The sequence below is a fragment of the Myxine glutinosa genome, chromosome 2, assembly GCF_964187855.1.
Source record: "Myxine glutinosa chromosome 2, kmMyxGlut1.1, whole genome shotgun sequence".
NCBI classification, from domain to species: Eukaryota; Metazoa; Chordata; class Myxini; order Myxiniformes; family Myxinidae; genus Myxine; species Myxine glutinosa.
Genome location: NC_136262.1, coordinates 205,576,822 through 205,590,807, shown reverse-complemented (window position 1 = coordinate 205,590,807; position 13,986 = coordinate 205,576,822). Strand labels below are relative to the sequence as shown.

Here is a 13,986-nt window from a genome sequence, read left to right as displayed (position 1 = left end):
TACGATCTTCAATTCGTAATTATATACACCAAACCGTACGGAACTACTTCACATCCGGATTTAAACCGATTTGTTTCCATTTCCATATATATATATATATATATATATGTATATATATATATATATATATATATATATATATATGTAGGGAGCTGTAATGCCCCTCCCCCTTTGTATATCCTTGCTGCTTTACCAATTACCAAGTATAACCAATTATATGTTTTGTTTTGACTTGCTACTGTACTCTCTCATGATACTGAGTTCTTTCTACTGCATTGAGGATGTGTAATATCCTAATAAGGAGTTCTCTGCCTTTGTGCTCTGGCCTGCGTGGGCGCAATCTCTAGTTCCCCTTTCCCGGCCTTGAAGGCAACTCTTATCTCTCTTTGCCTGTTTCCTGTTTTGCCATTATCTTGCAAGTTGACAGTTTTACGAGTGACCACTCCCCTTTGTACTTTCCCAAGCCAGCTGCTATACAGAAAGTTGTAAACATGTTGTCACATAATGCTGACCATCTCCTTATCAGAAGCTAACCCATGACTGGCCTTGGATGAACTTCCTTTAATTAACTGAACAACAGGATGGGACTATGGTGGGGGACCCAATGAGCCCGTTTCTCCTCTGTGTCTTGTGAGCTAACTCCACCCCTGACTTTCCTTTATATAAAGCAATGTTAATTGAATTATTTCAGAGCATCTTGTTGTACTGTTGGTCATTCCTTGTGAGTTTCAATGCAACTTTGCTGTCCTCAAGCTTGAGTACTCGAGTTCCAATAAATATATCCGTTGCTCCTTTCTTCTGAGTTCTTCTGAGTCCCAAGTCCTAAGTCCTCGTTCTCGGCAACTGGTGGCAGCGGTGGGATCAGTCTGGGCAGTCCGGGACGCGGTCCCAGGCAAGGGAGTGGTGAGAGACCAGCTGGCAATTGATCCGGGTCAGGTGAGCTGTGGTTTTCTTTTGTTTTTTCCTTTTTAGCCCGGGGGTCAGTCCAAATTGTAACCCACTCTCTCTTGCTCGGTCGCCGTACGTTCCGTTCCCTGCTCATACCTGTTCCACGAACCTAAATTTAATTACGGACCGCTTGGGTCCTGGAGCAACTGATTGTTTATGGACTCGTTAGGGTAACGTTACGTAAGGAGAAGTGCCCCACGTTGGGCGCCTGAGGTTAAGGGGTAATAGATCTCTGGGTTGTGAGGGTAAGGATAAGGGCGGCGTCCCGAACCGAGGCCTACCCGGGAGACGTTGGAATTTTAAGTAAGATCAGAACTATTATACGGGCGTAGGACGCCAGGAAAGTGCAGTAAGGGTAGGATAGACGGCTGTGTAGGCGGGCGAGCCTCTCAGGAGAGTAGGTAGCGCGGCCGTACCACGCGAGGCGGGCGAACCTCACGAGTACAAGGCTGCGAGCCTCTCAGAGTTAGGTAGACGGCTGTAAACGCGAGGCGGGCGATCCTCACGAGTACAAGGCTACGTCGGTAAACTAAATTTTCCTAGGATGGGTAACAGTATGGGTAATAAGACAGTAAAGGCAGGTGAACCGCTTAGACATACCCCAGCATTTTTTATGTTTAAGAGGTATGGCTATGCTGCTGTGAGACCAGGGAAGTCATGGGTTGCATTGACGAAGGATTTAGGAGAACCGTGGCCCGAAGGAGGGTCTTTTGCGCTGGAAAAATTGGACGTGTTGTATGAGACATTAGAAAAGTTCGAACAGGCCACGAAACACTTTCCGCCTGACTATTGGAAAGTCTTTGGCTGGTGGAAGGAAGAAGCGATGAAGCGACACGCAAAGTCGAAACAGGCCAGCTTGGCCGGTGAGGTAACAAAACTCAAGGGTCTGAGGAAACAGGCGAATAAAGAGCAGGATGAAGCGCTTAAGGAAATAGAGAGGCAGGCCAACGCGCGACTGATGCCGCTCGTTGAAAAACCAGACCCCGCGAGAGGGGAGGCAGTGACCAATCTACCCTCCCCAGCCCCAGTCCTAAGCTCTGTCCCAGGGTTTCAGGCACCACCTATCCTTTCTGCGCCCCCGCCACCACCTCCCTATAACCCCGCTACCATCGCGCCCCAGATACCCCAGAACCACCCGAGCCAGGGAAGGCCGTTTGCACAACTCGGGGCTAACGGAATAGATGACGGGACCGACATCGCAGGGTTCCCGCCACCGATAGGACCGGATGGGTTATACCCCTCACTGGTAGGTTGTAAGGGGAAAAGGACCTCACAAACTACCCCATCGGAATGTCAGGAAATAGAGGAAAAGAAAACATTGTGCCCTGTACAAGTTATCGGGGTTGACGCAGCAGGTCATGGGGTTCGGGAAAGAGTACCATGGAAAGAATCCTCTTTAACTGTAATGCGGGAAAGGATTCAACATTTGCTTATTGAGGATCCGCGGCAGATAGTGCCGACCATGTCGAATTGGTTTATGGCTGGCGAGTGCGACTATAGAGACATAACTCATATGGGAGTATCCGTGCTCCCACCCAAAGTATGGGAAAGGGCTAGACAAAGAGCACACTGGCCGCACGACGACCCAAGGGCGGTGGGTGCAATCCCCCGGATAACACTAGTACAATGGGACGCACTGAAGCTCCGGCTGCTGGGTGCCATCGAGCATGCGCTGTTGCCAGCAGGAGGTCCGGATTGGGGAAAAATTGGGGCCATAAAACAAAAGGCAGGAGAACCAATTGGAGAGTACCGAGAAAGGTTGGAAAAGGCCATTGCGCGCTGGGGAGGACTGGGTCCGATGCAGCTGGGAGGGCTACCCCAACCATTGGTAAATCAATATCTAATCGAGGGGCTTCGGCCGGTGTTAAAGAAACAGGTACAGACCGTCCTCTTCGGCTGGAAGGGAATGACAACCAACGAATTATGCGACAAACTGGAACAATGCCCGGGCTCCTCCCTAGAGGAGAAGAAGGATATTAAGGAGGAAATATTGCAAATGTTCGTCCAGGAGAAACGGGCTCAATTTAACCAAAATAAAAAAGGGGATCAGAGTCAGAACTACATACACGAACAGTGCCAGAAGTGGGGACCTGTTCGAGAGCCTGAGGAACATAGGAGGAGTTGTTATCCTTTTTTCTATAAGGGCCAATTCCCCAACGGAGAGTGGATCCACAGCGAAAATGAAAACCGCGACGGTTGTACTGAGGAAGATTTTGGACTAATTAATATGGACGAAATAAAACAACAATGGACAATACCACCCCCTCTCCCCCCTCCTCCTCAAAACCCTCAAACTTGGAATGTGCAAGGGCCCCCTCCCCAAAATTGGTATCCACCAAGACCCCTTCTCCAAACCCCTGGACCACCCCCCAATAGTGGGATGCAGAACGGACCAAGGGGGAACTGGGCCCCGCCCCGGGGCCCGCCGCAGTGGCAACCAGTGAACCAGTCACATTGGGGGCCGCCAGAACGCCGGCAGGGCGGAAGGGGCGCTGTAGAGGGACGACCTATGCCCTCCGCACCACCGGTTCCGCAGGAACCGTGCCATTATTGCAAGCAGATGGGACACTGGATACGTGATTGCCCAAAGGCTCGTAAGGGGTTTCAGCCCCAATACAATAGAGGGGCCTATTGACGGGACGCTGGCGAGTCGCCCAAGGAGTGTCCTCTCTTGACCATGACACCGGCAGAGGAACCAACCATGATGTTGGACGTGGAGGGAAGACAATTAGAATTTCTCGTAGATACGGGCGCGACTCGCAGCACAATTAACAAGGGGCAATTGCCCTCTTTGCGCCCGACGGCCAGGAACGTTCAAATACTGGGTGTTTCGGGTTTACCCCAAGCGCTTCCTATTTCGGAGGAAGTGCGAGTAACATGCGGCCCGCTGGAGGCTAAACACGCCTTTTTGATGACCACTACCGCCCCGACGAATTTGCTGGGACGGGATTTATTGTGCCGTTTGGGCTGTCAGATCTCATGTACCGAGGAGGGAGTTTTCGTAGACGTCGCGGAATCTAAACGCGACTTGTTGATGACGGCACTGGCTCGTCCCGGCCCCACCGCGTATTGGTGGCGCTTGGATCCAGGGGCTTTGTCTGCTTGGACATATATCATAGATAATGTGTGTTTGGACAGTTCAGTGCTGCGAGATTGGATGCAACAGCACCAAATTTCGATAAAGGACTTAAAGGATAATCCACCCCATTGCACTGCGTACTATGATGCAACGGGTGAGGACGAAAACTACCGGGAAAGGGTTAAGGAAAAGCTGGGCGAATGGATGCCTCTACACTTGTCACGGGTATGGATCGGGCGTGAGGGAATAGGAATTGAGGTAGTCCTAACCCCGAGTCAGCATGCGCTGACCCAATACCCCGAAGGAGCGGTCGCCCATGTTACCCTCACTACTGCCAAAGGGTGGCCGCCGGAAAGTGTAGGTTGGATGGTAGGGCGGTTACGAGAAGTTCCCTTACATGGTTATCGGTGTAAGAGGGGCCGCTGGACTTTGAAACGGCTCGAAAACGGTGAAGGGTTCTCAATTGACATTAAGGCAGAACGGAGGGACGGAAAGTTCGAAGAGGCAGAGTTGCCCCCCAAAGGCACCTATGCCATGAGGGCAGTGCTGACGGACCCGGGTGAGTCAGATTACCTCCTAGCGGAGGTGCCAGACAATTTATGGCCCAAAAGCGACGGTGAGGTTGGACGGATGCGAGACGCCAAACCTCTAGTGATAGCAGTGCAGCCGGGGATGCGCTTGCCAAACGTAAAACAGTATAAGCTACGACCTGAGGCCGACGTAGGCATAGCACCAGTGATTCAATCCCTAGTGGAACAGAAGATTATCGTAGAAACTAACAGCCCATGTAATACACCAATTTTGCCAGTTAAAAAGCCGTCAAAGGACAAATGGAGATTTGTACAGGATTTAAGGGAGGTGAACAAGGTGATACAGGGCATACACCCACTAGTTCCAAACGGAGAAACCCTCATGATGTCAATTCCGCCGGACGCAACATACTTCACGGTCATCGACCTTTGTTCTGCGTTTTTCTCTGTGCCCATCGCGCCTGAGTCACAATACTTGTTCGCTTTCACCCATAGGGGGCGCCAGTATACTTGGACAGTACTACCTCAGGGGTTTTCAGATAGCCCCACTCTGTTTTCCCGGGCGCTGCACCGCGACCTGGCGGATGTGGAATTGAAGGGAGGGTCAGTGTTGCTGCAATACGTTGACGATTTGTTGATTTGCTCCCCTTCAAAGGAGGCGTGCGAAATGGATTCTTTGGCCCTATTAAAGGCCTTGGCGGCCAAAGGCCACAAAGTAGGCAGACCAAAACTTCAGTTTGTGCGGCAGGTTGTAACTTACTTGGGACACGCCATTTCGCACGGAAAACGAGAATTGGATGCTGGACGAGTGACCGCTATCACGGAGCTGCCTCGCCCTCGCTCGCAACGGCAAATGCTGCGCTTCCTAGGTATGACGGGATATTGCCGCACTTGGATACTTGATTTTGCGCTGCTGGCTAAACCACTGTACGAGGCGACCAAATCAAATGCCCCGGACCTATTGATATGGACGGATGAATTGAGGCGATGTTTTGACGGGCTGAAACAGGCGCTGGTTACGGCACCGTCATTAGGACTCCCGGATTATGCGAAACCATTTACCCTTTACACTCACGCCGTGGGAGGTTTCGCCCAGTCAGTTTTGACACAGACCCATGGGGATAAGGAGCGGCCGGTGGCCTACTTTAGTAAAAAGTTAGACCCGGTCGAACAAGGGTTTCCGGTGTGCTTGCAAGCCGTGGCAGCGGCCAGGTACGCAGTAGAAAGAACAGCGGACATTGTTATGGGACACCCAGTAACGCTACGGGTACCACATTGCGTCACTTCGCTGTTGTCACAGCGAAGCACACAGCATTTGTCTAACACTAGATTAATGCAATACGAATCCACACTGATCACTGCAGCCAACATCACGATCGAACGTTGCACGACGCTCAACCCAGCCTCACTGATGCCCACTCCTGAGGAGGGCGAACCTCATGTGTGCACCGACGTTGTGCAGCTAGTCTCCACGGTGCGATCGGATTTAAAGGACAATCCCTTAGAATATCCCGACTGTACATATTATGTCGATGGATCAGCTAGGCGCGCATGGGACGGGTCCCTGTTGTCCGGGTACGCCGTGTGCTCGGATAGCGAAACGGTAGAGAGCGGGCGTCTTCCACCTACATTTTCCGCACAGCAGGCGGAGCTGTGCGCCTTGACCAGAGCGTGCAGCTTGGCGGAAGGCCTTGCCGTCAACATTTACACAGATTCGGCCTACGCTCACGGCGTAGTCCACGATAAAGGAGCCATCTGGAAGATGAGAGGTTTTCTCACATCTGCCGGTTCAGTGATAAAGAATGGCGCGTTGGTAGAAGGGCTCCTCCGAAGCATTTTACTTCCCCGCGCTATCGCGGTAATTAAGTGTCGTGGCCACCAAAGGGCGGACACTGACGTTGCCCGGGGCAACGCAAGGGCGGACGAGGCGGCAGGAAAGGCCGCCAACCAACAGATAGAACGCAACATGCCGATGGTGACACGAGCACAGAAGACAGCCGCACAGATTGCCGACATACCGACTGCGGGACCACCCGCCACACCAACTAAGGACGATATCATAAATTTGCAAAATGCTGCACCGACGGCCGAACACGAGGTCTGGCTCAAACGAGGAGCGATACGCCCTGGGCCAGGGGAAATGTGGACCCTTGATGAAAAACCTATAGCACCCCAGGCTTTACTGCCTTGGCTGGCACGCATGGCTCATCAGAATGGTCATGTGTGCCAGAGGGGGGTGATGGGACAGATAGACTACACTTGGGCAGCGCCAGGACTGTCACGGATTGTATCCGAAGTGTGCCGATCGTGTGTGGTCTGCCAGCAACACAATAGAGGGGCGCCACCGAGACATGCACATGATGGGGGACGACCCCCGCCTAGTGGGCCGTTCGCAACTATTGAGTTCGATTTTACAGAATTGGAACCAAGCATGTCGTTTCGCTATGTGTTGGTAATCGTAGATACGTTCACCAAATGGGTCGAAGCATACCCATGCGTCAAATCCGATGCTCCGACAGTAGTGAAGCGCCTCGTGCGGGATTTTATGTGCAGATTTGGCATTCCCCAGATAATTTCGTCAGATCAAGGAGGCCATTTCACGGCGCAGGTGGTTAAGGGCATCCTGAAGGCGTTGGGCGTTAAACAATCCTTCCATTGCGTCTACCACCCACAGTCCTCAGGACTTGTGGAACGAACGAACAAGACTTTAAAGAATAAACTAGCGAAACTTTGCGCAGACACAGGCTTGAGGTGGCCAGAGGCTCTTCCGCTTGCATTGATGAGCATTCGTTCCACCCCGGGTCGCACTACGGGCCTTTCCCCCCACGAAATATTAATGGGACGACCTATGAGCTTGCCCGTTTCAGCACCAACAGACATGTCCACCCTTGCTTTGCCAGTAATGGATGACATGCTTTTGAGATTTTGCATAGGCTTGTCGAATGTGGCACGCAGCATCCATGCTCGAGTACGAGAGGCGCTGCCTGAACCAATAGGCCACGCCATCCACAACTTTCAGGCCGGCGACTGGGTGCTCGTGAAGCACTTCACCCGCAAGGCTGCTTTGGAGCCACGGTGGAAGGGACCATTCCAGGTGCTACTGGTCACACCGACGGCAGTCTTCTGCGAGGGTAAACCTTCGTGGATCCACGCCACCCATTGTAAGTTGTCCTTCCCCGCACCACAAGCCACACAAGACACCGCACCTCACATTGCTGCAGACACCATACCTCACACCGCTGAAGACAATGCACCGTCTAGGGCACCACAGTCTCCTAAGGGCGGCGATGACGGTCATGATGATGGGAATTCTGGGCAGCTGCCTAACAAACCCCGCCAAGGATAGGCTTCTGCAGTTTAACCCACTGAGAGAGGATCTCCCCAAATACCCAGGACACGACAACTACACGTTATTTAAACTTTACTCCGTCAAATACATAACGGCTCGCCGGGGACAGGGGATAGTAGTACATTGCTGTGAGTTGGAGACACATTTCAAGTGGCTATCTGTAAGATGGATGGAAGCCATGGTGGTACACAATGGGACACCACAGGCACGCATGACAACCCCACGCATAGTCTTAACTAAAGTTAGACAGGTGGAAAATGGAAGGTTTACTGGGACCGTGAATAGTCACGCCGCCGCAGGATATCAATGGGGCACGGGCATCGACAATACTACTCTCCTACTGTCGCATGCCCTCGTCGGCCCACACACCACGATAATACTTGAATGTGGAATATGGCCCCCGCGCACGCTGATTAGAAGGAACAAAAAGAGGGGAGATACCCAACACCAAATCCGGCCTAGTTGTGCCGCCTACGTCATTAAACCCCCTCCTGCCCAGGAAGTAAGAAGGAAGCCAGAGGAGAACACATACTGGAAGGTCGCACGGCATATGGCCACAGTACAGAATAGGACACAGTGTTGGATGTGTATGCACCTTCCCCGCACCAGCACAGCAGGCATACCAATGGTAGTGTTACCCCTATCACTCAATGATTTGTGCTCGAAGCCACTAGATACCAAATGCATTAGTACAACCCTGACAAGCCAAGGTTCTGACGGAACTGCGTGTAAACGAGTTTTCCAGTACTCCCCTCCCATCCTGTCCCGACACTTTGAGGAACGTCCGGCGCCGGTTTGGGTCAAGCCGGCATGGGGGGCCCTCTGCTTAGAAGGAAAGGGCCAAGTAATGGTAGGCAAATCCGTGTGTAGAGATACCCTTCCCGCGGACCCGAGAAAAGGGAAACACACGCTCCTAGTGAACGTTACAAGCTCGCCCTTGCATAACCTCACACACCTCCAGTTGGCATGGAAAGGGGAAAACGGGACAAACACTATCCCAGGTCTTCTCACTTGCATGACCACCCATTTAGTGGCCCCGCACGGGACCATGTTTGTATGCGGGAATAAAGCTTACCCGTTTTTACCTGATAATTGGGGAGGAATTTGCTATTTAGGATCAGTTTTCCCAGAGATGGAAATGCGACAGCACTTGCATAATACCACCGCACTCATAAGGACACAACGAAGCACCTATTGGCACGACGACGACACCACTACTTTACACGGCGCTGATTGGGAGAAAGCCGTTAGCTTCTTCTTCCCATGGGCTGGGACGGTCATGAACAGTTACCGCATTGACAAAATTGCGTTAATCTTAGAAACTGTGGCCAACGCCACCGCTACAGCACACGACGAAATGTTGGACACAGTTGTCCATCTGCGTACAATGGTTATGCAAAATAGGGTTGCATTAGATATGCTATTGGCAGAACGAGGAGGGGTATGTGGGATAATTGAGGGTAAATGTTGCACTTTTATTCCTGACCCCTCACAGGGTGTCAGTGCTGCTATTATAACGTTAAGGGAAAGCGCTCACTCATTGACAAGGGATCGATTGGATCGGGAAGCCTCCCACCAGTGGCTTACCGACTGGTTCAAGGGGTGGACAGGCACAATTGTAAAGTGGGTACTAACCGCCTTGGCAATAGTCCTTGGAATCGTGGTTTGTTGTGTAATAATCAAGGCTTTAGTCCTTGCGTGTGTGAGGAAGTTTTCCACAGGATGGACACTGCAGACGACAACAGAAAGGGCCATGGTGATGCTTGAAAAGCTGACCGTGGGTCCAGAGGACACACCAGCTGTCAACTCAACTGCCCGTCGCGGATCCTGGAACGACGACCTGAACGAGTCCTTGGGCCGCGACAATGAGATCTCCGCTTCCGAAGATTGTTCTTCCATTGTTGATATTACCGATAATGACGTCGAGTACACTTATGCGGACCTCGAAGCATTTCAGGCTACCAGGAGGCCGTTTAAACTGGGCCCCGACACGTCGGAAGAAGAAATCGACGATTTCCTGAAGGATTCCTCTCGTTTCTTCACGATATGCCATGCCGTGGCTATGACTATGGGCCGTCCACTCCGCAGGCCTACGCCACCTGAAAATAATGTTACTGATGATGTTACCAATGATGATGTGGGCCACTTGCGAGGGTCCCCGGCTGATGTTTATGTTTCAATGCAGGCTCTGCCTCTCCATGTTTCACGAGCTCACCTTTATGTCTCACAAGCCCACAGTGAGTCAAACGCCACTGACCCAGTTCGGGATTTGGACCCAGCTGTGAACCCAAGCCCGGATGGAGAGGAACTCGATCGTGAAAATACTCTGAGTTCCGAGTCTGATTGTTTTGGAGATTCGCCCTTGAATAACAGCGAAGCAAGCAGCATCGCCTCGGACGATCTCGACTTTGACCCAAAGGAAGTTTCTCTCCCACCTTTGGATCGTTATGCTTTATTCCATGGCCATAGGTTTGAGCCACCTGATACTGACGATGTTGTGTCTTCCCCAGATCACCAGCACGTAAGAGACCTCATGAACATGAATATCGATTGAGCGCTGAAGATCGACAAGGATTTCACTTGGGGAAGCCTGGGCGAGCTCCAGTTGGGGAGGAGTCCGGCTGCACCTCTGTGGTCCAAGGGTGGGTCGGAGATCTTCCTGGGTGTGGACCCCGGTGGAACCAGAGGTCTTCGTTGTGGATTTGGCGCGCTATTCGATCTTCATGTCTCTACGGTCTCACCTCATACACCCATCTACACCCGACTTACATCATACATCCACTTACACCCACTTGCACCCACACACCCGCGGATCAGCCTGCTGGGTTCGTTGTGCGGTACTGGGTACGGGACATGCTCACTGGGCTGCATTCGTGTGGTACGTTACGTTTAGTTACACTCTCTCTCTCTCCCACCTCTTTTGGTGGATTTTGTGTGCCATTTGATCACTCTGCTTTTACGGCCTTACATTGCATACTCACATACAGACGCGAATCATCCTACTGAGTTTGTGTGGTGCTTTGGTACGGGACATTCTTACGGGGCTGCCTTCGCGTGATATGTTGAATGATTTTTCTGTTTTTGTTTGAAATAAAGGCCTTTGATTGGCTCGTAGATAACTTTGTATCTTAGATCCAAAAGGGCGGTATGTAGGGAGCTGTAATGCCCCTCCCCCTTTGTATATCCTTGCTGCTTTACCAATTACCAAGTATAACCAATTATATGTTTTGTTTTGACTTGCTACTGTACTCTCTCATGATACTGAGTTCTTTCTACTGCATTGAGGATGTGTAATATCCTAATAAGGAGTTCTCTGCCTTTGTGCTCTGGCCTGCGTGGGCGCAATCTCTAGTTCCCCTTTCCCGGCCTTGAAGGCAACTCTTATCTCTCTTTGCCTGTTTCCTGTTTTGCCATTATCTTGCAAGTTGACAGTTTTACGAGTGACCACTCCCCTTTGTACTTTCCCAAGCCAGCTGCTATACAGAAAGTTGTAAACATGTTGTCACATAATGCTGACCATCTCCTTATCAGAAGCTAACCCATGACTGGCCTTGGATGAACTTCCTTTAATTAACTGAACAACAGGATGGGACTATGGTGGGGGACCCAATGAGCCCGTTTCTCCTCTGTGTCTTGTGAGCTAACTCCACCCCTGACTTTCCTTTATATAAAGCAATGTTAATTGAATTATTTCAGAGCATCTTGTTGTACTGTTGGTCATTCCTTGTGAGTTTCAATGCAACTTTGCTGTCCTCAAGCTTGAGTACTCGAGTTCCAATAAATATATCCGTTGCTCCTTTCTTCTGAGTTCTTCTGAGTCCCAAGTCCTAAGTCCTCGTTCTCGGCATATATATATATATATATATATATATATATATATATATTGTTACAGATCGCGGATTAAGATGTTAGTTACCGAGCGGTTTGGTATTGCCGCGACCTAACAGGATCCCTGACTCACCCGATTCACCCAGGACTTTGGCCGGATCGCACCACAGCTAGTCAATAGGGAAAAGACAAAGGCGACACGGATGTGAAGAAGAAAAAGAAGACAAAAAGGTTTGGAAATACTACTAAATTTATTGACTATTTACACACAAGCAAAAAGAAAGCAGTCACGTTTATTTACAAGCACATAAGACGCAGGTGACACAGGGAAAAGGCTAGCTTACCTACAGTCTTAATTAACCCAGGACAGAACAAACAAAAGACACTGACTCACGCGGGGAATTGCAGGAATGGCAGGATGTGGATGGCTGGAGGTGAACGCTGGGTGGAGCCAACGCGGAGCTTTGGTGGGGGTGAACGCTTGGTGGAGCCAACGCGGAGCTTGGTGGAGCTTTGGTGGAGGTGAACGCTTGGTGGAGCCAACGCGGAGCTTGGTGGAGCCTTGGTGGAGGTGAACGCTTGGTGGAGCCAACGCGGAGCTTGGGGGATTGGTGTGACGGGTTCTCTCTCCTTCCTTAGTCCCACCCAGTCCAACAACTTCCTCTCTTGCTTAGTCCCACCCAGTTCAACAACTTCCTCTCTTGCTTCAGGACTCTTTCTCTCTCTTTCTTGGTCCCTCACTCTTTACCACCGACTCCTCACCGCAACCAACGCAACCACTTGACCACCACCTCTACTGACTGACTCTTCACCACTCTGCACTTGACGACCGACTCCCAACCAACTCAGACCAACTCAAAGTCCATCTCTCCTGGGAACGCCCCCGCCGTGGGTTATATAGGCCCCGCCCCTCAACCTTTGCAAACCTCCCCCAAACGTTCTCTCCCCGCCCTCTCAAGCCAAACCCCTTGTTCATGGTTGGTCGAGTGGGGCCGGCTCACTCCTCCCCTCTCTGACGAGGTGGGGACCCGCCTTCCTTCCCCCAACCCTGCCTCGTGGTCAATGGCGGATGAAGGGAAAACCGCCCAACATGCAGTTGGCAATGCGAATTGCAATTGACGGGAAGGGGGGAATGGAAGTGTTGGGAGTGGGAATGAAGGGAATCTATCTCTTTCACTGGTGCAATGGAGTATTTCAATTAATGGAAGACACAGCCTTACACTAATACACATAATAAGGATATAACTGTCAAAAAAAGATATATCGTGTCCTGCATGTATGTTTTATGGACTAACTACGGGAACGCCCTTTGACCTTTATACAACCACAAACGGAGGGAGGAGGGGTGATATTTTACAACAACCTTTTACAACAACATTTTACCACAACAATAAAATAAAAAAACATTCTCATATCCACAACACTATATATATATATATATATATATATATATATATATATATATATATATATATATATATATATTAGTCTAGTAGGAAGACTAGGTCCCCGTGCACCCCCCGGAGATATACTTCTAATCAGTGTTTCTAGATTGGAAAAAATGTGTAGAAAATGACTAGCTATGGCCCCAAGCTGGAAACATGTCCCACATACCATTTTTATGCAAATTACTGCTGCCATTATCAAAAAAACGATTTTTGACATATCTCAGCCAATATTGCAGATAATTGAAAAATGAAGGTGTCTAGACCCATGTTTTGAAGGGCATAGATCATGATAGAACTATTCATAACATGATTACATGTGTCTATGGTATACTAGTATGCATATTAATGCTGTAATTACAAAATAATCAGTTTTACAAATGATAAGGATACGTTAATACTGCAGATAACTTAACATGGTACATAAGGGGTCTAAACCCAGGTATTTTCAAGGTTAAATGTCAACAAGATGCTCCTGAGTCTTGCATAGGGGCGGGACATTGGCAGTAACATTGGTACCACTCAACTTTTCTTCCCACCATTGACTTTGTATTGCGAGAGATTTTCACTTGCTTATTTAAAGGTTTCTCACCCAGCCCACGTAAAATCTACCAACTCCTGCTGTTAACTCCCAAACATATTTTTTTATGTTATCCAATCACAGTGCAGAAATGACAGACTAGAGATCCAAATTAGTGCTGCTATAGCTGCCATTTTACATTTCCATCCATGTAACATGCGCGCTCGCGCACTCGTATCAATTGGTAATGTCGCGCGCTCGTATCAATTGGTAACGTTGATGTTATT

At 50.0% G+C, this 13,986-nt stretch overlaps 1 protein-coding gene across 1 annotated transcript; it reads left to right on the top strand.

Annotated features, from left to right (window-relative positions):
- Positions 1 to 689: 689 nt before the first annotated feature.
- LOC144890940 (uncharacterized) lies at positions 690 to 11,706 on the top strand. The gene is made up of 2 exons (XM_078772828.1): positions 690 to 936; positions 7,513 to 11,706. Exon 2 carries the CDS (start codon positions 7,806 to 7,808, stop codon positions 10,458 to 10,460), a length of 2,655 nt encoding a protein of 884 aa, XP_078628954.1. The 5' UTR covers positions 690 to 936; positions 7,513 to 7,805; the 3' UTR covers positions 10,461 to 11,706.
- Positions 11,707 to 13,986: the final 2,280 nt, after the last annotated feature.